The sequence below is a fragment of the Esox lucius genome, chromosome 3 (genome assembly GCF_011004845.1).
Source record: "Esox lucius isolate fEsoLuc1 chromosome 3, fEsoLuc1.pri, whole genome shotgun sequence".
NCBI classification, from domain to species: Eukaryota; Metazoa; Chordata; class Actinopteri; order Esociformes; family Esocidae; genus Esox; species Esox lucius.
This window is the reverse complement of record NC_047571.1, coordinates 15,275,950-15,301,661: the sequence shown is the minus strand read 5'-3', so window position 1 is coordinate 15,301,661 and position 25,712 is coordinate 15,275,950. Positions and strand designations below refer to the sequence as shown.

The 25,712-nt window shown below is 44.4% G+C and overlaps 1 protein-coding gene across 2 annotated transcripts in view; it reads left to right on the top strand.

The window, feature by feature from the left end:
- LOC105018716 (solute carrier family 22 member 23) overlaps positions 1 to 25,712 on the top strand; it is a 38,308-nt gene that overhangs the window by 4,371 nt on the left and 8,225 nt on the right. For both annotated transcript variants that reach the window (XM_013139995.4, XM_034291457.1), the window contains exons 3-8: positions 6,639 to 6,742; positions 7,562 to 7,716; positions 20,586 to 20,754; positions 21,616 to 21,743; positions 23,348 to 23,450; positions 24,230 to 24,468. In XM_013139995.4, the coding sequence (XP_012995449.3) occupies positions 6,639 to 6,742; positions 7,562 to 7,716; positions 20,586 to 20,754; positions 21,616 to 21,743; positions 23,348 to 23,450; positions 24,230 to 24,468 (898 nt within the window). The remainder of the gene's footprint in view (positions 1 to 6,638; positions 6,743 to 7,561; positions 7,717 to 20,585; positions 20,755 to 21,615; positions 21,744 to 23,347; positions 23,451 to 24,229; positions 24,469 to 25,712) is intronic.

Genomic DNA, 25,712 nt, shown 5'->3' with positions numbered 1-25,712 from the left:
CACTCTTGGAAATTCAAATTCAAGTTTAGTCACTGACGAGGGCAACTCATACAATCACACTATCACTCATTTTAAAGCTGATTTTTAAATGAGTGTAAGTTCAGCTGTAGATAATGTTTCGGCATTATTAGCAGTGTTTAGCTTGAATATGTAGCTGCTATTGGTTTGGGTGTTCCTGGTGACCCCAGATCAGGGTTGTTGGTAATTCTGCCAAGCAGTTTGTATGCTTTTTCTCAAGCAAGCATTTCACAACCCAGTAAGGTTGTGCCATGAAGAAATGTATTCTCTTGCCAATGGACGCATCCCAGCGCACTAAAGGGCATTGTTGTGAGCCCACTCCCTCAAGATCTGGTCCAACACGAGGTAACCAGGATTTGACTTACATGAGGACACAGCCGTTTCTTGGCTCGTTTTTTTTATTTTCTATACTTGCGTCTTGTAGAGTAGGCCTTGGCATATCAAAGAATAGTAAAGCATCTTCTTGAATGATAATATTGTGTTCTAATGAAACATAGCTATAATACAACAAGAGCTTTGGCTGTTGTCTGGTACGGTGGTGACAAAATGGATATCGTTGGTAAATCTCTGAGTAGCCGTGGCGTAGTGTCTGTGCCCCTCTGTGCACCTCTCTCCCCTCATAGCAGTATTCAGAGAAGGCTTTGAGAAGAGGATTGGGTGGGGGGCTGATGGGGGAGCCATCACTAGTGTGGATGGGGTGGCCCATCCTAATTGAGACCTGGTGCTCCTCGGGGGGCCTCGTTTAATTGGACTGAGCTGAAATAAAACGGTTAACCGTCCTGTATCTTTGCAGAGAGACATAGATAGGGTCTCCCTCTTTGCCTGTCTATTCCCACTGGTCATATTCTACATATCGTTCAGAGTGGAACCGTATTGCTCTCATCACGTTCTTGACGATACTGACACTCAGTTCTTTCACGGAAAATTGGGATTACGTGATCATGAATGGTCATTGTAAAGTTAGGTGTTTTGATATTCCAGAATATTGCCATATTCATACCCAAGTCCTATCTGTGACAATGAAACACAGAATATGTTAAATGCCCCTTTTGTATTTTGCTACTGGTCTGCAATTTTCAGTGCTACAGTGTTTTGGCTTGACTAGCGTGGACCATCCAACTGACTTCCAGATTGCCACCCCTGTTTATCTGAAGAAGTCAATTTGTACATAATCCCATTGTTCATAGTCCCATTGTTCATAGTCCCATTGTTCATAGTCCCATTGTTCATAGTCCCATTGGACACAGCGCAGTCCATGTTCCGGGTGTCTCTGTTGATCATCCTAACCTAGAAAAAGCTTTTGATGGCTGGAAGGAGGTGGGGCTCCACACCATCAGGCATCTATACATAAAAGGGAGAATCTGCTCTCCACACAGTATTTTGAAATCAAAAGTGAAGAATTGGGCTCAGAAATAAGATTGGAAGGATAGCTTGAAATGCATTCATACCTGCATAATCAACTCGACTCTGTCTTAGACAATTTTAGGATCTTGCATACACTACTGTACACCAAAACTAAACATTTCATATTCCCTGGCAACATTTAGAATTAATTCAACGTCTTCTAGGTGACCAATTATTTACATTTAATAACTCCTTTACAGTGTTTGTATGTTGGGGGCAGACAGCTTGTTGTTTTGGGGGATGGCAGCGGTAATGTAGGTGGTTGGGGAATGGCTGGGGTAATGCAGGTAGTTGGGGAATGGCTGGGGTATTGTAGGTGTTTGGGGAATAGCTGGGGTAATGTAGGTGTTTGTGGAATAGCTGGGGTAATATATGTGTTTGGGGAATAGCTGGGGTAATGTAGGTGTTTGGGGAATGGCTGGGGTTGGGTCTTGGGGGTTTGGTGAGTATTGGGAAGAGGGGGGATAAGTGGAAGTGGGATCCTTTGTTTTTTTATTTAGTGGTTGTCGACTGTCTTCATTCTGTCTGTGTTGTTTTCTGATGTTTTAAAGTAGGCACCACTTTACATTTGTTATTGTTTGTTTTGTAACTTCTAACAAAACATTTTAAATGAAATGCAGTTCTTTGAAAAAGGCATATTAGAAATATCTGCTGTTCTTAAAATGTAGCCTGAGATCACCAGTCCTTCATCTACTGTAGATGGAACGACGTATGGAGCAAAGGCAGCTTCCAGGTCTAGTGAATAGGGAGGCATTTTTAAAGTACAAGATAGATTATGTTTTTATATCCTGTCTAACGAAAGCAGGAAATAAGAAAATGCTACTCCAAGCTGGCACTTCTGTTACTTCTATTTAACTTCTGTTATTATAAGGTGTCTTGAGAGTATGGAGATGTGTATTCTACTCCACTGGAGTGTTAGCCCCTTTCCCCAGCTGCCTATCTGTCCTGTACTCATATCCATGATCAGGGTCTGACATTTTAAATGTATATTTGAGTCATTTAGCTGATGTTCTTATCAAGAGCAGCTTGCAGTTGGAACAGCCGGGGACAGACAGCTGTTTGGAAGGGTGTAACTTCTTGTGTAATACACACATACATGTGTCAGCCGTGAGGAAAGGGGCCTGTCTGTGGGCCTGAAAGATAACGTTTCGTACAGGCGTCGTGTGCGTGCGTGCGTGCGTGTGTGTGCGCGCGTTTCCATTGGGTAGAGAATCGCGCTAATGGGAGTTGCATTCTGATAAGTGGCCTTTTTAGCTGAGAAGCAGTAAACATTGAACTGAATGTGTAACTCGGCACAGACGCCTTTCTCTTCTTCCCTCTGAAGTATCACAGTGAGATTGATCAAGCTCATGTAACGGTATGGTTCACTGTTTACATTTTTTGGACTGGATGTACTGGCGCACATTGTGTGTGAGAGAAGGAGATGGAGAAGGAGGTGCCGGACTGTCGTACAGTCAATGTTTACCTTGTGCTGACTCATTACAAGCAAAAGCATATTGTTTCAAATACTATCTACTGAAAAATAATAGGCTATTACCTTACAGCATACCCACACCAGACAATATCTTTCCCTGATTCTTTATCTATGTCTGTGTGGACACCCATCATACAATAATACCATCTTGGGTATTGCCTTATTCAGTCCCGCCCGACATCAGATAATACACAGCATTTTGATCTGCAGAGCAGTTGGACACAAAGTGGACTGAGAGGAACTAGGAACATTTGTCACTGTGTGTTTTTGACACAAGCTCGCACAGAGCAGGCCTTCATTAAGAGATTTTGCCATGATGGCAGGCTGTTGTCCATGCCATGTCACAGAGTCTTTCACTGTTCTTCAAGGCTAAACCAGTCTGTTCATATGAGTAAAGGAAACTGCTTTGTGCCTCAGGGAGTTAAGATGGCTGTTATTTCCATGAATGTTTCAAAATGCTAGATTGTTTTTAAACAAGGGTTTCTTTTTGAATGGATCACCATTTTTAAAACTACTTATCCGGAATAGAATTTTGCTGTCTTGTCAATTGGTACATTATGTACATTCGGTCAAAATGTTCGATTGTGTAAGTGATTTTTGTAACTTCAAAATGACAGGTGTTGTGTTAAACTAATTAACCAATTTGAGTACCAAAGTGGATGGTGTCTGAATATGATTGGTCCAAGAAACCAACGGGTTGGGTCAGATCCTGAACACAAAGCAACATTTAACAAGTGTTATTGGATTTGTACTATTGGTTAGAAATGATCCGATATATGATCGCTCGTTTTGTACATCACTGCTCATTTTGACGTCACTTTTGTGAACAACAGTGCAGTGGAAGATGCCATACTGGCAGGTAATGTTCTGATGTTCACTGAAATATAACCGTATGTCTTCAATATCCACCCATACACACACCCACACACCTAACCCTTACTCATATGGCAAGAGATTTGGACAGTCATTCCTTATGTATACTGTAAATGGAAAAAAATACCCATTACTGAGATTATAGTCTGTTGCTAGGCAGTAACTATGCAGCAATTTCTCTCCACACTTCCTTTCTATCCCCTCTCCCCACACTTCATATGAAGCATGTCATTTCCTTTGATTTCCCTATCTCTGTCTCCCTCTTTCCTTTACATATTTCTCAACTTTCTCCTTTTTGCTTCTCTTGGTCTTCAAGCCTCGTTTTCTGTCGAGTATTCAGTGTCTCCCCCACCTCCCTCTTTATACTCTTTCCATTTTCTCCTCATTCTCTCCTTCCCCCTCTCACCCAGCCTTCCTGTCTGTAGTTCCACAGGTACTGTACACACTGCTGTAGGCAGTGCATACCATCTTGTCAGGGCCAATCAGAATCACTGATGCAGGGTGACCGTTGGAGTTAAACGAATCAGAATCACCGATGCTAGGGTGACCGCTGGCTATAACCGACAGAGCGAGCACAGCAGCGGGGCGCTTGCTGGGAGGGTCCTGTCCCCCACCCCCCGTACCATCTCTGTGCTGAGGCTGTCACTCGGGGCCAGTGTTCATGCCCTGAAGCCCCCCCCCCACCCCCACCCCCCGCTGCCACACACAGACCTAGAGCACCAATAGGCCTTTTGTCCTCTCGCCGCCTGTCAAATGAATGGATTAATAAAGCATTGCCTGTCTAACACAGAGCTTTCAATTCAGCGCTTCGCTGTGACCATTACAATAGTTAGCGAGGGAGCGCACCGAGGGGAAAGATAGTTAGGCTTTTCTTGTGGTTAACATGGGTGTAAACACGTGTTTCTCCGAGACGTGGTCGGTATTCTAGCGCAGGTCACCTCTTGTGCTGATTTAACGAGTGAGGTTCCTTTCAAATATGTGGTTGTCATCTGCTTGGAACCACAACCATCTGACATACTTAGTCACCCCTACTGCATGGTATGGTTCATACCCCGTTATGCGAGGTCATGAGTTCTCTCTATGTCCCGTGGACTGACACACACAAACACACACACTTTCGACATGTTAGTTTGAAGTTTGCTTCTATTGCCTTTAAATACCCTTTTCTGTGGTGTTGTGAAACATTCAAGAATTTTCCTCCCTTTGTGGTCACACTGATACTGTAAATCTTAACACCCTGGTGTGCATGTGTCATGTGATCACTATGAGGTGACAATGGGTGATCCAGAATCCACAGAACACAACAGGTCGCTATGCCAGAGGTTAGAATGTTTTTTGAACTGGGTAGTTTAGTCCCTGAATGCCCTGTGTTGCGTCAAGCCTAAGATCAGGCCTTGGCTGTGGTGTATCTGCCATATACCTACCTACCCTGGCCTTGTCGCTTAAATACACAGAGTAAAGAAACTGGGTACACAACAGGTCACTATGCCAGAGGTTATACCAGGTTAAAAACCCAGTTGGACACATTTGGACTTTGGTGTGTCAAAGGACAAGACAGATAAGCGACAATCTGTCAGTACTCTGTGCACTGTTGCTGAGGCCAGGATTCAAACTCCAGTCCGCAGTGACACGGCTGCACTGTAAGGCGAAGACGTAGACCACTGCATTGCGCTCGGGCCCAGTCCCTGTCTAATATCTGCACGCTCTGGATAAGCGCGTGCACTATCTGGCGATCCCAAGCGAGTGCGTTTCTGCTCGCCGGAGGTCGAAAAGCATTGCAAAGGAATGGATGTGCTGCTTGCTACTTTCTGGAGCCTGGTGTCTTGGGAGTTGGCGGCTGACCAGAGCTGTAGTGGCATAGCACACAGACCCCCCTGCATGTGTCACACCTGTCACGCCCCACCCTAACACAGCTCTCTGTGACTCAAATGTCCCTCAGACAGCTGGGAGCACCGAGGGGGCTCCGGCCCAGAAGACCAGGAACCCAGTAACCCCAACAACCTGCTTTCTGCCTCGGTACTCTTGGGTAAACGGCTTTAGATCACTCACAGCTGTTTGAATGACTGATAGTGTTGCGTAATGGCAGAGGAGATGTTTGGATGAAATTCCTTCCCGGGCTGTCTAACTTGGAACACTGTAGTCAGACTTTCACTATACCTGTGAACCAGTATGGGACCTCCTTGTTAGACGCACCGTACTTTCATCTTTGATCGTCAATGTTCCATTGATTTGTACAACGTAAGTCGTTTTTTTGTTTTAGTTAGCGGCATAGCATGGTTTTCATCCAGGGAATCCCACTGGTTTTAGGAGGCTGCCATCTGCAGCCGGAGGGAGCGCACACAGGCCTAGGTAGGGGGTGCATATTAAGATCTACACATCTGGACATCGGAAGTGGGAAATCTGCGTTATAGGCTATAGTTAATTTCCATGGTTGGGTGCTGTTAATGGAGGCTTTTCTGAGTCTCTCGTTATGTTTAAGGCGGTGTTAACAAACTGACATGTTGGTTAGGGAAAGTGGATTGAGATCACTGGCTTTGCTCCCTTTTCAAATTCCTATACACGGAGTTAACGGCTCAGTGTAATTGGACTAGTAACATGCTTCATTAAGTTGTGGAATGTATTTAATAACACACCCAGGATGCTCACTGTGAGATAATTCCGGTACATACATGTTTTGGTCTGAATCTGATTTTGCATGTTGTTTTTCCCTACATTTCAGCTATGTCATGGCTGCATGTGTGACTGTGTTGGTCTTTGAGTCCTTCAGTGGGGTCTGGATGAAGCAGAACCCACAAACCCATCAGGAGATTTGTGTACATTGGATGGACAGTTGCCTAACCTCCTTCCTGTTCTTGGTCTTCCTCTCCAGTGGAGTCTGGTTTGTGACTCGGCATGGAAGGTCCACATAGCAAAGTTCTCTCTGCTTGTTGGTTCCATCTTCGGATACCTGGTCTTTGGAGTCCTGGCAGACTGGTGAGTTCAATAAGGCCATCATATAGCTTTTTTACATGTTCATTGACATTCCATTCAAGAGGTTTTAATGCATGTGTTGCTAATGCACTTAAAGGGAAATTTAAGATTGTATGTTAGGCATCATTTCCCCAATATTTGGTGTTATAGCATCATGTCTATTTTTTTTAAAGTTCTGTCCCATTATTTGGCTGGCTTAGTCTTGCATGAGCCATCTTAGTTGTTGTGGATGTTAAGTTTATTGAAGGGATGTTTTGAGGCAAATTGCTGTGGGATTTCTGGTGAGTACACCCAATACCTTCAGTATTGCTCACTAAGCCTACAAAAAAAGCTCAAGGAACCATCTGGGTGATTTTTACAGTGCTACATTTCATTTGAAAGTAACATATATTAAATGAAAGATCCCTTTTAAACAATTAAATACCCTAAGGGGTAGACCTCAAGGACTTGTATTATAATAAAAGAAGGTCCTCCTACAGTATTGTGCTTCAACCTTTCTCTCTCTCTTTCTCCCTCTCTCTCTCTCTCCTTCTTTCTCCCTCCCTCTCTTCTCAATTAAAATTGCTTTCTTGACATGACGTAGCAAGGTACATATTGCCAAAGTGTACTTTAAACATCTGTCTTTCATTTAAAGGTCAAATATTCAAGTCTCCTAGTTGTCAGTTTTACGTGTGAGTGGCTGCCACATACAGAGCCCAGGAGCCATTAGGGTTGACAAAACAACAGCATTTCTATGACATTAAAGTAATAAAAAAAAGATTGTCAACAGGCCAATAATCACTCACTCCTTCTTTCCCTCCGTGTTCCTCCTTCCATCCTCAGGTTTGGTCGCCACCCTGTCATGATCATCTCTGTCCTGTTCATGCTGGTGTTCGGTCTGACTGTGGCCTTCTCGGTCAACGTTCCCATGTTCAGCACCCTGCGCTTCTTCGAGGGCTTCTGCCTGGCCGGCATCGCCCTCTCCCTCTACATCCTCAGTAAGTCCTCAGTAAGTCCCGCGGAACGTGTTATTCCCCATGCCTTCCTGTGCAGTCCATTGATTCCTGTCTGTTTGGTGAGCAATTCGATGAGCTGTAGTAAAGTTTGTGCTTCTGTCTGGGCCGTTGGTTTCCATAGCCTTGTTTTTTGTGGGTGTTATTGTCGCTCCCTTGTCTTGACTTGGCACCGTGGCTATGTCATCAGACGGTGTTATGACATGGGCTGTCTAGGGCTCCACGTCAAATGGCACCCTGTTCTATGTATGTTGCGCCCATGTATAACAGTGTTCTCTATGTAGAAAACAGAATTTCACACTCACTGTAAGTCACTCAGGATAAGAGCGCCTACTAAATGACTAAAATGTAGAATGCTTTTGAGATTGCAGCATCCGGAAGGCCTTTGCATGTTTTTTCAGCTTGTCTTCACAAGTAAATTAAATTCTGGCACTATGTTTTTCTCAGCTTTTTAATGGATTCTGTTAAAATATAAATTTTTTGGTCTGGCTTGGCCTTCTAGGAAAGACTTCACAGCATTCCTAGAAGGCAGTGAGTTGCAAGTTATCAAGGGCAAAGAGTTGAAAAAAGTAATCCCAGTTTGACCTTGAGTGTGCTCATGTGGACTCAAACACGCTTGATCATAGTGCCTTTCAGTATACATGTAGCGTCTGGTAGCATACAACTCCTGTTTTTAGAGGACCTGGCTTCCTTATAAAGGCGTAATCAACTGACAGAAGTGCTGATTTAGGTCTCTAGGGTTTTTCTTTGGAAGTCCCTCTCAAGCAGTTCCAAGAAGGACAGGAAAAGCTTTTGAATTAATAGTTTTTTCTAAATCACGCTCACTCGGTCGACTAAATGTTTGTCCTGGCTTTTGTCCTGGCTTTAGTGATAATCAATAGATTGACTGACAGAAGCAGAGGAGGCGGTGATTGGTTTTGCCCACTTCAGTGCCACTGTTATGCTGGGCATTTCCAATGAGGAGGTTTCCCTGCTGTTCGTTCCGAAAGGATTTGTATGTTTCCATCAATGGACCGGCACCTGTGTGTAACTGGCTTATTGCTCCTTCAGACCCTAACTTGTCTTAGCTTGGCCTAAGCGTTGTGTTTACTCTGTTTTTTTTGTGACAGACTGATAGTCCTCATTTAAGTTCTATGGGGACCTTTACTCTTCACAGATGTTGGGGAGGAAATGGAAGGATGAGGAAGGGGAGTTGACGGCGTCCTGATAACTACAGTAGCCTTGTGGTTGATGCACTGGACAAGTCCCCCTGTACAACAGATCCTTAAAAGCCTCTTTGGCTGCAGTTGTGGTCTGGTGCTTAGGGAGTGAGGGCAGATGGGGCAGATTGGCGGCAGAGGGGCCCTCCGTGTCCTTGTCATTATAATTAACTCCACACTGTCTACCTTGAAAAGCCTCACAGCTTTCCCAAAATAGACTGCCGGGATTGGTCAGTCCTACCGGGCCTCTGGCCTCAGGAGGAAGGGAGGGCCAGTAAGAGTGCAGCAGGATGAACGGGGGCCGGATGAATGTGTAGGCTAGAGCGGTGTCTTGCTCTTCTGCGTTTGAGGAGTGAAAAAGAGGAATAGTTGTTGTGTAATGGAGCATACGTTTTTAAAGTAATGATGTGTTGTCACACTGATGAGTCAATTAACTGTAGTTGGCATGTCAATGCAGGTGGATGGATGTACAGTGTTGTATGGTTTTGATCTGCTTATTTTACCATACTACAGTATGTCTTACCTACTACTAAAATGTGTATGTTTAACAATCAGCCCCGATAAATTGCACTGTTAAGTAAATGTAATTTGTGATGGAAATTTGAATTTGAAGACCAGAATATTATGTTTTGAGTTGTAATAAGCAAATGTAACGTTCATCTAATTTACAATAGCCCTGTCCCCCCCCCCCCCCCGTTCTTTCATTTTGTTACACTGTGTCTTCATATCCAATTATCAACTTTGGTCAAGAATACCTGGGTCTGATAATAGGCTTAAGTTCCTTGGTAGTGTGCACCACATTCTACTAAATGAGAAGGTTTCTTATAAAACGTAATTAATTTTAACATACTCAATTTGGCTACTTTTTAGAACACAGTTATGGGTATTTACACAGAGATTCTGTTTTAACTTCTAGCGTAGTTTAGAACTTGTTTGTTAACTTCCATAGCAACTGCTGGCTGGCATTGCCTTCCATAGCTGTTTGCTTACATACCTTTTGCAGAGTCATGCTGGCTTGATATCTTTCAACACACAGCGCACAGAACAACTAGAGTATTTTTTATCAAGGCACCGAGATAATTTGCTAGTTAGCCATTTCAGTGAGTCTCTGTTGTGAGTTATATTTTTGGACATAATGCTCATATTTGATCATAATGTGGACGTGTTGGATTTTGTATCCCCTATGCCTCTGTTGTCACAACTCTACTAATGCTGGAGCTTATCCAACAATAACACTCAGCTATATCACTCATATAATACTATACAATATAAAGCATCTTTAGACAGACTTCAGAAAATACTGTAATCTATTCCCCAAAAGTATATGTTTCAAGACAAATGGCAGAATTAGGTATTCAGGGAATCTAGGTTTTCAAATATTGACTTGAATTGGGGTGTGGAAAAACTTAGAAGGAACCAAGTTTTATTTGGGTCAAGGTGAGCACTAAATGTACTAGAGCAAGCACACTCCTTTAATGTGCAAGGACGTTCTGTATGTTTTGTATGTTATGAGGTAAACTAGCTCAGGATGCCAGAAGCCAAGCCTGTAGGCCTATTAACATTTAGACATCGCTTAAGGGCAGCCCTTTCCTCCCACATAAAAATATAAGTAGAAGATAAGACACCAGTGTTACCAGCAGATGCAATGGATATGAGGATTTTGAAGAGTCTGTGTGCGACTGTGTGGCGTCAGTATACGTGTTCATGTTAAATGTGTGTGTATGAAGTGTGGGTGTGGGTGTGTGTGTGTGGGTGTCACTGGAAAATCAAACGTGGGTAGCTGGATAGCCATATGATCAGGATTTGGCAGTCTTGTTTAACAGTCTTACGCCTTGGGTGTAGAAGCTTTGTGGAGTCCTGTCTGTTACAGACTTGAGGCAGTGGTAACTGATTGCAGGCCTGCCATGTGGTACTGTGGGGAATGGAATGCCTTGGCTGGCTAGGGTCATTTTACTATTTTTAGGGCCTTCCCTGGACCCTGCCTGGTGCAGAGGTCTTGGTTGACACGGAACTGGGCCCCAGTGCTGAACTTGGCGGTTGAACCAAGCAAGGGCAGTGTGGTTGCCATACCAAGCACTGATGCTGCCTGTCAAGATGGTCTCCAGGTTTCAGCGGTAGAACGTTTGGTGGATCTGAAATGTGTCTCGTCTTCTTCGTAGTCAGACGTACCACACTGCACTGTTAGCAAACTTAATGCTAGTGTTGTCATGGATGAACTAAGAGGGGAGGGGACATGAGGGGACTTAGCACCCAGCCCTGAGAAGCCTCAGTATTGAGGGTGAGAGGGGCATTTGTGTTGTTGCCTGTCATCGCCCCCTTTAGGCAGTGGGAGGCGTTCAGTCCCAGGGCCCGGAGTGCTGGGATGACTTTGGAGGATATAACAGTGTGGAAGGCAGAACTGTACTCGATGAAAGGCCATGTCGAGAGCCATACAGATTAAATCATCTGTTTATCTGTTGGAGTGGAATGCAAATTGGAATGCGTCCAGGGCGTCCCAGTTGATGTTGTTGATGAAAGGCTGTGTCCAGAGTTTCTGGGCATCACAGTGCTACTGCAGGCATGGGCTACATAGCTGATTGACATTGACTCACTCCCTGTAACTCCTGTTCTCCACCTAGTCGCTCACTATGACTTTGGGCTTTGAAATGTGTATGACCATGGCAGACTCGTGCTTCCCCATTAGAGGTGGACCCTCCATCTAGTGCCCCTGGACGTACATGATCAGTGTGTCTCTGGATGCTACTCGGGGGCTTTTTACCCTCCAGCGGAATTCCTCTGTATAGGGGAAACACTGAGGGTTTCCTGCTCAACACAAGGACATAAACAACCCCCACCTCTCTTCCCCTCCCCTCGCAGCTCCATTCCTAGCTACTGTATTACAAGAGCCAGCCAGCAGTTGCTTGAGTTCCAAAGCGGGCAGTACGCCCCTGTTGGGGAGAATGCCTGCACTCGTTCTGCTGGCCTGTTGGTATTCAGGCATACTGCAGGAGCGGACGGGGCTGACATGAGGTGACACTCCGTAGTACCGCTCCTAACACCACCGCCGTTGTCACCCAGGCAGGCCAGGCACTGGCACGTAAGAGAAAGGAAGCCATGGAGTGTGGCTAATGTTTACCGATATTTCCGACTGTTGATTTGACTCAGCTTGACAATGCAACGTCCAGAATTGTTCCAGCCGCAGAACATTACACGGGTAAGACCTGTGCTGTCACAGCCTGCTGCAGAGTTGAGTCATCCACTCTTTTATCTCTCCCAGTCCGGACTGGCACATCTGCCCATTGCTTAAGAAGGCTACAGCAAAACCCCAGGAGCCCCCACCCCACCCCCCCCCCCAGGTGACCCTCCTGTCCTACATGATCTCCTTTCTCTTCAGGGGAATGGGCCTTCATTCCGTCTATCCAGTTAGCCATTATTATTCAGATCAGAGATGATTCAACAGTTTCATAGTTTTTTTGGGGGGTAATTTAAGCTGTGTGCACATGTGCATTTGCCTCCCACCAAAGGGTGTGTACACATCAACAGGCCATTTAAAAATGGACACATCCATATTCACCTATGTTCATCATCGTGCGAAATAGAAAATCAGACGCTTAAAGAGTAATCGGAAGCAGTGGTTATATTAATTTGCAGTGATATTTTTACATAAGCATTCCCTCAGAGACAATGCCTGTAGTGCGTTAGCAGTTTGTTTGTGCTGTAGCATTAGACATTTCGCCACTCCAGTGCTTCGACGCTATCACTTTAAAAAACGACTGTAGCTTTACATGTAGACTTTTTCCTCCTCTTGTTTTCATGGAGCGTTTTGCAGTGTCTGAGTCATTGCTTGCCGAAGGTGTGGTGTTGATAATGTGATAAGTGTGATCAGTGTGTATCAGCCTGATTTGCTGATGTCTGTGTGTTGCAGTAGGCACACATTTTGCCCCGGCTACATAGGCCACGTTAATTCTCTTCCTGCCAGTGATACAATTGAAATCAACCATTTAAATGGCATCTTCATTTGTGAGTTTTTGCTAGATAATTGAGTAAGCATTTTTGCCAATGTGTTCCTTTTAATGAATTGTAAATGTGGAAACCATGCCCTGATTCACTAGGCTAATCGTGTATTTACACAGTGTATTGGATTTCAGTTCTGAACAATCTGCTTGTTGCTTCGTATGCTGCGTGATTTGTCATGTGATCCTTGGGTGTTGAACAGTGTCTGAACAGGCCATCCTCTTGAGCATGTTCCTCTCTGGCTCCGTTCTGTTCCCCGGTCTTGCTTGTTCACGCGCAGGGGCTCGCGTGTGCGCGCGAGTGGGGTGTTTGTGTGCATCAAGGCTCTGGCATGTCGTCGAGAGATGTTCTGGTAAAGCTGATGGTATCACCAGACCGCTAACTAGGAGTGCCCCAGCTCTAGTTGCAATCCCAGGTTTGTCTATGTTGTTGCCTTGCCAACGTTTTCCTTATTATGAAACATAGGTGTTGTCTTTCCTAAAGGGGTCATGTTTTTGTTGATTGGTTTGACTTTTTTATGCTATAATCAGGTTTATCCAGATTTAATTAGTTTATTGGGACATATTTAATTACATTAAATCCACTACTTGAAGATGTTTTATTTCTCTATTCTGCATTGAACTCCAGGTGAATGTGGTTGTAGTCTTAAGGATTTAATCAGGTTATTGTTTTGTTTAAGCGTTAGAGGTGAATGATAAGAGTATTGTCTGACAGAAAATGAAATGTGGCCCTCTAACTGTCTGTGATCTGTCCCTTAATTCCAGTCAGACATGTTTTAGTCATGACATTTCTCAACACTCACAACACTGTCTCTGGTGACCACCCTAGAGACTGCTTTCCCTTGATGACACACTGAAAATACAGTTACAAAATCACCTCACATTTCCAGACACCAGGACTAATAGATTGTATGTAATATGCTGCTCATAAGTCACATGTTATTCACATATAATATTTCCCTTTAGGGATAATTCTGTGATATATCTGATATGTCTGATTTGAATGCTAATGTACAATCATAAAACTGATATGTATCTCAATTAAAACGAGAATGTGTCTCATAAAAATGTAAGGTGATGTACTTGTTAACTCATAGAAGTTGAGACAACAAAACAGTACTGAGGTCTGAGACTTAAAGTGCGTATCATAACTTGCAGATATAATATCATAATCCCTACTTATTAATTAATAATACAATAATAGATAGTGCTTCTGTTTTGCAAGAACTTAAGCTTTTTACGGTAAAAACAAATGTGTGACTTGTTTTAGCAAGGTTTGTTTTGCAAGCTCTTATGGTTTTTGTATTGTTTCACTGACATTACTCAAACAGATTAGTGACATGCATGGTGTCAGAGACCAGAAACATGTATTGGATCGGTTTACTTGTTCTGGGCTAAATTTTAATATTTTTGTTAGCTACATAAAATAGTTTGTCATTTTACTATACTGTTGCTTGATTTGGCACAAGCCACATTTGGTGTGTTTAGGAAGAACAGAGGGTATTTTCTTCCATGCATTTACAAACCTATTTACAAAGGTCTCAGGACTGTGAAAATGTGCACTTGGTGGGTATTGTAAGTGAGAACTGGTATTGTAATTGGTAAAGGATTGGTAACAGAAGAACACATGACAAATTTGGAGATCATTTCTGAGATCAGTGATGTGAAACCTTTGATGCTCAATATCTCAGAACCTTTGTAAGTTTTGTGAAGAACCATATAGTCCAAACGAAATGGACTGGAGAAACAGGAAGTCGCTAATCTACGAGAAATATGTAACATTTGTAGAGGACATTGTACCCCTGTTTACCACACTCTATCCCAGTCTGTTTCCCCTCTGTTCATGGGGGACTAAAGCTGGCTCATTCAGGCAGGATTTGGGCCGGTGCTGTTCCATTTCCTGCTGCATTACGTGGGGCTGAGTTCTGCTGCTGGGAGAGATCTGCTGTCTGTATTAATGCATTTATTTTTTTTGCTGTGTGTGTATGTGTGTGTGCCCCTTGTCCACAGGCATTAATCTCCCAGTACTGAGAGAGAAGATACAGTCGAGCAGACCGAACTACTGTCTTTCACTCAGGCCTTCTGACGTAGAAATCGCTGTCCATCTCATTGTTTGGTAGAGACTCTTTCATACTCCTTCTATGGAAATCTCTTCTTAATGAGACCAGCCTCGGACCGCTGGCCCCTGCCCACTCACTCATAGGTCTAAACCAGGATCAGTTAAAACTCTATGATGGACGCCTGCCTGCATGACCCAGGACAGGCTTGACTAGATGACAGTACTAGGATGAGTTATTGCTGCACTAGGATCAGTCAAAGCTCCAAGAATAGGTCATGGAGGATCCAGACTTGACTAGCCTATGGAACCAGGATCAATTTGTGCTGGGTGTCGCAATATTCCGGTATTGAAAATAACTGTGATATTTAAGATAATGAAATCTTGATATCATGTTAATAACAAATGCACATGGTCGAAAATTACATTGTATTTTTCCAAAAACTCCTCGTGGTTTTTCGATAGCTTATTCATGTCACATATAGACAAATGATACATTTGCTTAAACTACGGGTCTGGATCTATACACTGGCGTTTGAATTAAAGCAATTAATGCGCTGAGATCTGCCTTATTTCTCTGAGGGACAGAGAAGGATGTGTAGGGCAGGATAAATGGGGGATATTCCAGGACAATCTGTGATCGGATGGGTGACTTATAGGATTTCATCGCCAGCACACAACCGCTCAACCCTCTTCCTGTTTGACCCCCCCCCCCCCCCCCCCCTCATCCATGTCTATTGCTCTCTGCTCCCCCACTTGTCCAGATAAATGAGAGAAGGTGCAGACTCGTGCTTCCTCAGACCAGGGTAAAGTTCACATTTGTGCTGAGCACGCATTCCCCGGCTGCTAGGCCAACTTCCTTCCCCTCCTTCCCCTGCCCCTCACCCCCGTCCTCTCCACTGGGGCTTTTACGGCACCCTATCAAAGGCATCAGATGGACGGGGTCCTCCCCAAGCAGTGGTTGGACGGGGGCCTTCCATTAGCTTGATCGCATAGTAGTCCCATGTTGCTGAGTCAGTGTAAAGCGACAGAGATATGACTCATGCTTTCACAATGTGACAAAATCACATGATGCCTCTCTCCCTGGATAAGCAGTCCGATGTCCCGAAACAGGACAGCGTTGTGTCAGACTCGTGCATGTCTTCCTCGTATTGCGGCGTATGCGAGGGAGTAACCACGGAGTACACAGTGCTTCTAATCTGTCAACTTTTTTTTTGGCTGACTGTTTGGTTTTGTTGACACTTGTTTTCGTATTATCTGTGTTTGTGTAACACGGACTTGAGATCTTGTATCTGTTTCTCTGTTCCCATCTGGGATTAGTGGAGCTGATGAGTCTGTTTTGTATCGTTAGTGGCAGTTTGTCCTACAGAGCTAGATATTAGCCACAGACGCTCACGTGCACGCCAAGGTTATAATCGTTAACGGAAATGAACGAAAAAAACGAAAACTAGGTGGGAAAAAACATTGCCGTTAACTGAAATAAAAATAAAAACGAGGCATTACAAAAAAACGATAACTAACTAAAACTGTAATGTGTGGTTGACAAAACGAACTATAATAAAATGAAATTATAGAGTAAATGTTCTTAGTTTTCGTCTTTGTCAATGATTCGTTCACAAACACACACACACACACATGGGACACGTTTATTTTTTATTTTTATTTGTCATGTTCTTTTCTCAGATTAAGCTCCCTGACATTCTGACAGAAATTTCTTGTGTGACTCAAAAATTAGTTGAATACATGCGGTTCATCATGTATGTCTTCTTTAGTCTGTTGGCTATTTAGTTTTTTTTCTTGGCACACGTCACTTCCACATTTAGCATTTATTGCGGAGTGTAGACTGTTTACATATTTGTGCCCATATGTACATTTTATGTACTGGTTTTATTGTTGAATAAATATTTTCTAAAATTGTATGATGTTGTTGTTGAGTTATTATTACACTACTTTTTCTGACCTTTTTGAATCTTGCCCCTGACAAATAGCCCATATTACAAAAAAAGACTAAAACTAACACTAAAACTAATAAAAACGAAACTAAAACTAAGCATTTTCAAAAAATTTAAACTAAACTAGCAAACCCACTTTAAAAACTAATTAAAACTAAACTGAATTTGAAAACAAAAAGTCAAAACGAAATAAAAACTAATGAAAAATGCAAAACTATAATAACCTTGGTGCACACACATTCTGGAACACGTTCAAGCATGCTCATTCATCTGTGCACATTCAGCAGGCAGAAGTTAAAATTAGTCATGGCCTTTCAGATTAGTTTTATTACTGTGATGTTGTTGGCCAGCATTTCCCTGTTCCTCATAGTCCTTGATGTCCACTAGTTCTATTTCAGGTTTCAGATAAAGTATTGATCAATAAGTGTGACCTCATCTTAAAGTCCACAGAGAATGTCACTTCAGGTTGAGGTCAAATTCATTAATCAATAGTATCTTAACAACCCCCCCCCCCCCCCCCCCCCCCCCCCCCCCACCAGACACAGTCTCTGTCTCAAGACAATCTTTGTACGTATTGAGCACATGGATTCACACATGACATCGGTTTGTACTACCGCTTTAAGAAAATGCATTGCTGAGTGTTATATGTCTCCCACCATCTGTACTGCATTTGGAAGGAACGGCCCTGAAGCTGTTTACTGGCTGGAACACACACGTACGTGTTGACACACAAACCCAGTGGCCGGGGTCACAGGAGCGAAGCGGGGCCAGAACATGTGACTACTGGTGAAAGGTCATCGTGGTGCGGTGCTGCCCTATGGTCATAGGGAAATTATGTCACTAAGGGACCCGGACATTTGATTTCTCATGAGAGCAGACAGTCTTATCCAGAGCAATGTATAGGAGCAACTACACTGCTCAAGGGCACAACTACGTATTTTTCACCTTAATGGCTCAGGATTTGAACCAGCAACCTGTCGGTAACTGAGACACTCTGGCCTCTAACCTATCAGCCACCTGTGTTGGATACTGGCAGGTCTTCCAAACAGTGGGCCTTCTTTGACTCTATGACGTTCTGTTGTTGAGGTTTTAGGCTTATTTATTTTAGAGGCAGCAGCCCAACTGGTGGTACTGTAATCCCTCATCCTGAGGTACCTCATCACAACTGTTGGTACTGTAATCCCTCATCCTGAGGTACCTCATCACAACTGATGGTACTGTAATCCCTCATCCTGAGGTACCTCAGCACAACTTGTGGTACTGTAATCCCTCATCCTGAGGTACCTCATCACAACTGGTGGTACTGTAATCCCTCGTCCTGAGGTACCTCATCACAACTGGTGGTACTGTAATCCCTCATCCTGAGGTACCTCAGCACAACTGGTGGTACTGTAATCCCTCATCCTGAGGTACCTCAGCACAATTAGTGGTACTGTAATCCCTCATTCTGATGTACCTCATCACAACTGATGGTAGTGTAATCCCTCATTACCTCATCACAACTGATGGTACTGTAATCCCTCATCCTGAGGTACCTCAGCACAACTGGTGGTACTGTAATCCCTCATCCTGAGGTACCTCAGCACAATTGGTGATAATGTAATCCCTCATCCTGAGGTACCTCAGCAAAATTAATGGAAGTGTAATCCCTCATTCTGAGGTACCTCATCACAACTGATGGTAGTGTAATCCCTCATTACCTCATCACAACTGATGGTACTGTAATCCCTCATCACCACTCGACCTGTATGGCACAAAGTCCCATTTTAGGACATTTAGTCACTGATGTTCTGTCACCTGTGGGTCATGTCAGCTCTGTGTGTGTGTGAGACATCAGCTGAGCGCTGGGATCTGTGTCAGCAGGCTGGCAGGGCCAAGCTGTTGGTTGGAGCTTGTGGCTGAAGCAGGGTAATGGGAGGGACTGCTGATTAGGAGGGATGTGGAAGATTAGGGTCAGATGGAATAAGGAGCTCATGAAAGCCTCCAGCTCAAGCAGCTACCCTGCCCCTTCAGGAGGTGAAGTGTGTGTGTGTGTGTGTGTGTGCTGCATGCATGTTTCTTGCTAGTATGGGGATATACATGTGTGTGTATGTGTCATGTTTTGACTTGTTGTACTTCTGTACAGAATGTTCTGTAATTGCATCCGTATGTTCAAATAACACAGTCTCATAACCACAAAATACCAAACCAGAGCTATCCACTGTGACCCACGGCTTCACTCACAAACCTCCCACTGAGCTTTATGGCGAGGTTACTCCAAAACCCAGCACTCCTTTTTCTCCTCTCCCTTCTAACCTCTTTCTCCTCTCTACTTCTCCGTCTTGGCTTTGTCGTTCCAGCTGTGTCAGAGTGAGGTTACATCAAACCCGGCGCCCCCTCCACCTCAACCCAAACCCCCCCCCCCTCCACCTCGTTCTTAGCTTTGTCGTTCCAGCTGCGTTACTGTCTTGTGAACACAAAGCATTATTCACACTAGCGAGGGCGGGGGCAGACGCTCATTTAAATTCCGGGCTTTTCCACTGGAATGAAGCGGTGCTGCAGCCTGCAGACACTATTATCCTGGCCCTGTCACCTTGAAAGACCCATCTGGTGGTGAGCTGTGTGCTGAGGTTAGAGAATGCAGAATGCAGCCACCAGAATAGAAAACACATGAAAAGATGGAGGGAATGAGAGAGCCACTGTGTAAATATTAAAGTAATATGGCAGCAGACCTGTTGGAACTGTTACACTATTATGGTAGCAGACATTGGAACTGTTACAATAGTATGGTAGAAAACCTATTGGAACTGTTACAATAGTATGGTAGAAGACATGTTGGAACTGTTACAATAGTATGGTAGCAGTTTTATTGGGAATGTAATTGTAGTAGTGTAGCAGATTTATTCAAACATTTACTGTAGTATGGTAGCAGACATCTTTTTTCTGGTGTATCTTGTACTGTCTTGTACTTTGTGTTGCTGCAGTGTCTAGCTAGTTCTGTGTGCTTCTGCTGGCTAGCCTGGCTGTGGCATGCATGCTAATGACTGAATGAATGAACTGAGGCCTTTCTGATAGTTGCTGTAGCAGGGGGAAAATAAGTACAAGGAGGCCCTCATTAGTTCATTGCAATAGGCTTGGTTCAGTCAGGACAGAGGTTGTGCTTTGTGGTTCTGTAGCCATGGAATATTCTTATCTCTTCAAACAAAGGTCTTCTTTTTTTGATATACGTCACTGTTTCTGCACAAGATTGCCGGTTCCTACCATGCTGACGGTCATGGAGGGCCAATGTCCCCGTTAGGCCAATGTCCCCGTTAGGCCAATGTCCCCGTTAGGCCAATGTCCCCGTTAGACTGTACTGTAACGTTCTCAATAACAGGGAAGCATTGATTTCTGAAAAGCTCCTCTGACTGCCAGGGAACGAGTGGCGTGTATGGAACTGACGTGCCACCACACATGCCTGTCCACTCACTGTCAACTTATCCCTATGTGGGAATGACACCTTTGACCTTGTTCCCTCTTCACCCTCTCCATCAGGGACGGAGCTCCATCTGTATTCAAGTAGAATTAATTCCCTGTCAGTGTTTGACTTGTGCTTGCTTCGACAGGAAAATGTGTACTGTTGTCCCCCGCTGCATTGTGGCGCCAGTGTGTCTTACCCGCCTCCTCTGTCCCACAGGGATCGAGCTTTGCCTGCCAGCCTGGCGTTTCCCTATGACCATGGTGGCCAGTTTCGTGGTGCTGGGTGGGCAGCTCCTGATGCCCGGGATGGCCTACCTCTGTCGAGACTGGCAGGTCCTGCAGGCCGTCATCATCTGTCCGCTGCTCCTCATGCTGTCATACATCTGGTGAGGACAACCCTGACTTTACTCCCCATCTCAGGCGATGCACGCAGCACCTCAGGGACTAGGTTGTACCCCACCGCCCGCTGCAGTTTCTGCATCCACCAACACACGTTTCTGAGGGTGCAGGTCCAGAGCTCTTGGCTGCTGAGCTGGTTGGGAGTTGCTCTAATCAGACGGTTGTATGAATTAGATACCAGAGAAAGTCATGTAACTGGATGAATGAATATAGTACATTTGGTATCATGTTTATATTTGGGATCTTTTTGAGATAATTAAATCTGTATTGTCTAACTTGCTGTGAAGTTCCCAGACCACTGGTGGTTAATGAGTGATTTATAGAATTGAGTGAATGTTTCTTGGGAATGTTCGAGCGGCACTTACCCACAGTAGTAAACCTCATAATAGCTTGTCATAATGAATAGCTACATCCTTCAAACAACCTCTGCTGAACATTGCTACAGGAATCGCTCTCTCTAAGGTCAGCACAATAAATACTAAGTCATTAACTACAATTTAGCCTGTAGTCACGCTATAGACCGGAGGGAAGACGACAGGAACGGGGTCAAACTCGTTGTGTTGATGTTCATCTTGGAGAATCAGAGCTCTTGTGGTTGTCCTTCCTATGATACAGTGCTCCTGAACTAACGGCTTTCACACAGATACAACTTTCAGGTACGAATTTCAAAGGCTACAGGGTTGTTTTTTTATTCAGCTAGAAAGAAAGCATTGCACACAGCACCGGAGGTAAGAGGATTGTCACTGGAGATTCATATTAGCAAATCAAAAAAGAAGGTTGTTTTAGATTCTGTGATTCTTATTTTGTTTAGAGGAGTTATTGAGTGTTCCGTCTTGTTTCCGACCCAGGATCTTCCCTGAGTCTCTACGCTGGTTACTGGCCACTCAACAGTATGGTCGCTCCAAGAGCATCATAGGACACATTCTGAAGAAAAACCAGGTCAACACCGAGCAGGACAGTGATCACATCCTTTCAGGTACGTTACAAAGGAAAGGAGAAGTGGCATCCCTTTTGTGTCTGCTGTAACACAGACCTCTGTTTTCAGTCTTCGGCTTAAAGTTGTTTGCCTGTGTTATTCGCTGTGCTTTTGGTTATTTGAGAGCTTGGAGCTAGTCTTTGGCTGTTTTTGCTTTTGGTCTTCAATTCCACTAGCCAGATCAGTTGGCTTGTATCTGCAACAGAACAGCTTGGTCAGTGTGAATGGATCTGACTGGTTTCCATAGTAACAGCCCTGTCTCCGGGGACAGTGGGATATTGGCGGTGTAGTAAACTTACACTGTGGCCCTCAGGACAGAACCCCTCAGGCCCTTAATTAACTTCATTAGGACCTTTGGAAGCGAGGAGGAGAGGCGCCGCCCAGAACACAGATGGGACCGGGTCGATCACTTTGACCTTTATCTCGGCGTCTGGATAGATACACCGGTCGGCCCGCGATAAGGACGAGAGATCTGACGATGTCAACAGACGGTACCATATAATGTGCCTTTCCCTTCTGGTTAGGTGGTCTCTTATGACATATGCCATACAACGCTAACTATTTAACAAGCTACATCAGGGGTATTCAACTCTTACCCTACGAGGTCCGGAGATTGTTGGTTTTCTGTTCTACTTTGTGATTAATTGCAGCCTCCTTGTGTCCCAACTCTAAATACGATGCAATGGAAAAATGAAGTGAAAACGGCTTTGAGGTCCAGAGTTGAGTAACCCTATCATGTTTCTGATCCTGGTGAAATAATTAAATGAAAGTGAAAATAGATATGGTAAGCAAATACTATTATCTAGAAATATCATATCACTTCTCGCAATGAATAAGGTGCATAATAAACTGATATAGGCTAATTTCAGACAGGCGTCTTGGAAGAAAATCTACAATTTCTGTGATGGCAGGGTCATTCTCATTATTCCTCTGTCACTTTCAGTTTTCTGTCGGTCACTTGCGGTCTACATGCGGTGTAGCTAGCTAGATAATTCCTTTTTTCAGTGGGGTGCCCATCTCCCCAGGCATGGTGATGTGGGTTTAGTCATGTATCATCTTTCTATGCTGCATCAGACTCTCACAGCTGTAAACACTTCCAGATTGAACCAGAAGCCCCCTCTGGCTACGTGCATGTGCGTGGTCTCTGTGTGTATTGTGGAGTAAGTGAATGTTCAGAACCAGCCCAATAAGCTGGTGTTTCCAGGTCTGAATATGACTTCTGATTCCATAGAAAGATGAACAGCAGGTTAGAATGTTGCTTGTCGCATGCAGAACACTTGAGTTTTGTTTCCACAGCAACCCCACATATTTCAAAACATCCGTGCCCCGTGTCATGATCTGCTCTGCTGGGGCGTTGTCCTCTGAAAACATTCCTCTTTCCTTTTCCAGACGTTCCCTAGCCCCCCCTCGCTACCTGTCTCCCAGCAGACACTACTGCCGTGCGGTGAAATGTTTAGCCATAGATCACGTAGTTCCCAGCTGAAAGTGACCCTGGTTTCATTTCCTCATGCGGATTACAGGAAGCAACGCGGTTGGCTGGGTGCACTCTCGGGGATCCAGTCTTCAGAATGGTGAATTTACCAGACTTCTTTTCATCATTTCAGAGCTGCAGAGAGCTCTTCCCAAGAAACCCAAAAAGACCTGCATTGTGAAGATGGTGGGGACAAGGAACCTGTGGAAAAACATTGTGGTGCTCTGCGTCAACTCGTAAGTGGATGTAGTGCGGTCCCGGTGTGGTATCGCGTGTTTGCCCGCGTGTCGGACTTCAAGGTGTTAAATGCGTTGGTCGGTGTGCCAGGATGAGGGGATTATTGACCTGTCGACTCGATGCAACATCGACAAGCATCCTCTGTGCTTTTATCAAAGCTTATCTGTTACCCTGTCTGTCCTTCCTCTCTGCTGTTAGGCCTGTCTGTCCATCCTCTATGGCTCTGCTGTTAGGCCTGTTGTCCACCCATCTGTCTGTCCTAACAGTCCTTTCTACACAGGCATGTTTAGACACAGCCTGATGGATTTGTCAACTGTTCAGTCTGTCTGTCCGTCCATCGCCTGTGGCTGTGCACTAGGCCTATGTCCTGTCTGTCTGTCCGTTAGCCGTCAGAATAAAACTCCACCTCCTCACACACACAACCCGGTCATTTAGACAGGCATACTTAGACACGGCCCAGCTATTTCAGTGCACCACGTCCCTGACTCCAGTCTGACCATGAATTTTACATGAGCTGTGTTCTTATGAGAGAACTGGATATGAGCAGGAGAGAAGAGCCTTTGTGTGCCTTTGTTGTTTCAGTGGAGATGAGAAAACATTTCTGGCTTTCTCCTCCATTACTCTCCGTCCGAACTCATATTGTCTTACTTTGTCCCTCTGTCCCCGTCTTCCCCTCTTTCTTTCTCCTATCTCCTTAAAACAACACAAATGTTTCCCCCTTCTCCCCTGACACCTCCTTCCTCTCCTTACCCGCTGTTTCTCTCCCCCTCCCATCCAGGCTAACAGGCTACGGGATCCACCACTGCTTTGCCCGCAGCATGATGGACCACCACGAGACTCACGAGTCCACCATGTTCCACAACTTCTACGCCGACTACTACACCATGGCGGGCATCGCGGTGGCATCGTGCGTGGCTCTGTGCCCGGCGGTGGGCGTGATGGGGAGGAGGGGCGGTCTGCTCATGTTCATGATCGTCACTGCCCTGGCGTCCCTGCTGCAGCTCGGCCTGCTCAACTGTGAGTTGCCCACCGAAACGCATGCTCACAGACACTGTATAGCTCACAGACACTGTATAGCTCACAGACACTGTATAGCTCACAGACACTGTATAGCTCACAGACACATTCACACAGGTACAAAGTTTCTTGTGTGTGGCACTACAGGTTCAGTGTTTTCTCACTTGAACGTCTTACTGTTTCTAAGCAACGGGTATGTGTGGGACTTAACCAGCAATATTAAGAAGGTGAATAGGTGGTGGTGAAATGTGTTCTGGAGTAGGTTGAATGAACCTCTGGTGTTTTTGTTACTGTTTGTGGTTGCTTTGGTGTTTATCAGGGTCCAAAACAACCAAAATGCCTGGCCCTACTTTAATGTTGTGTCAACATTTCTTTAACCTAAAAATATACCTTCCCTTTGAGGTAATTTAGAAAACAAACATCCTGTCGTGTTTTTACTGTGCTGTAACCAAGGGTGTGTTTTGTTACTGGTATCCCCTCTATGGACGATAGAGTGGCTCAAGCCACAGCCACCTGTAAATCTACCTCTTGTTCCCATTTGATCATATGAGAATGATTAGATTATTTGGCAACTAATTGCAACTTCTCCAATTTTATTTTAAAACAAAACAAAAACAGCCAAAGTTAATATGCTGGTCTATGCAAACAACTTGTCTTGCCTGTGAAAAAAAGTGACACCATTTCTTAAAACGATGCAGTTATTGTCAGAACAAGAGTGCAGGTGTTTATTATAGTTAGTATTGAAAGGGATGAACGTTTTTCCTTTCCTGGGATGTAAGTCTTCATTTTTGATTACTTGATAATGAAAACCAAGCCACGCTGAATATCAGCACAACTTGCTTAGTCGCATGTTCTTTCCTTTGCTCTGTTGAGAAATAAATACTTTCTTAAATGCTGTTCTTAATGGCTGAGTGCATTTTTGGTACAAAACATGGGAGCGTTGTAGTTAGTTGAACATCAATAATAAGTAAAAACGCTTTCAACCATTGGTTCTTAAACCTCTCCTGTGGGGACCCGCAGCCATTCCATGTACTAGGTTTATCCCAGAGCTAGTACACCTGAATCAACTTGTCGACTAATTATTAAGTACCTGGCTGCTTGATTCAGGTGAGCTAGTTTGAGGGATACTCCTGATAGATGGAATGACTGTGGATCCCCAGGAGAGGTTTAAGAACCGCTGCTGTAAACAAATGAAAATTAACTCTACAAAGTGAAACTTGACTGACATTTTCTGAGGGGACATT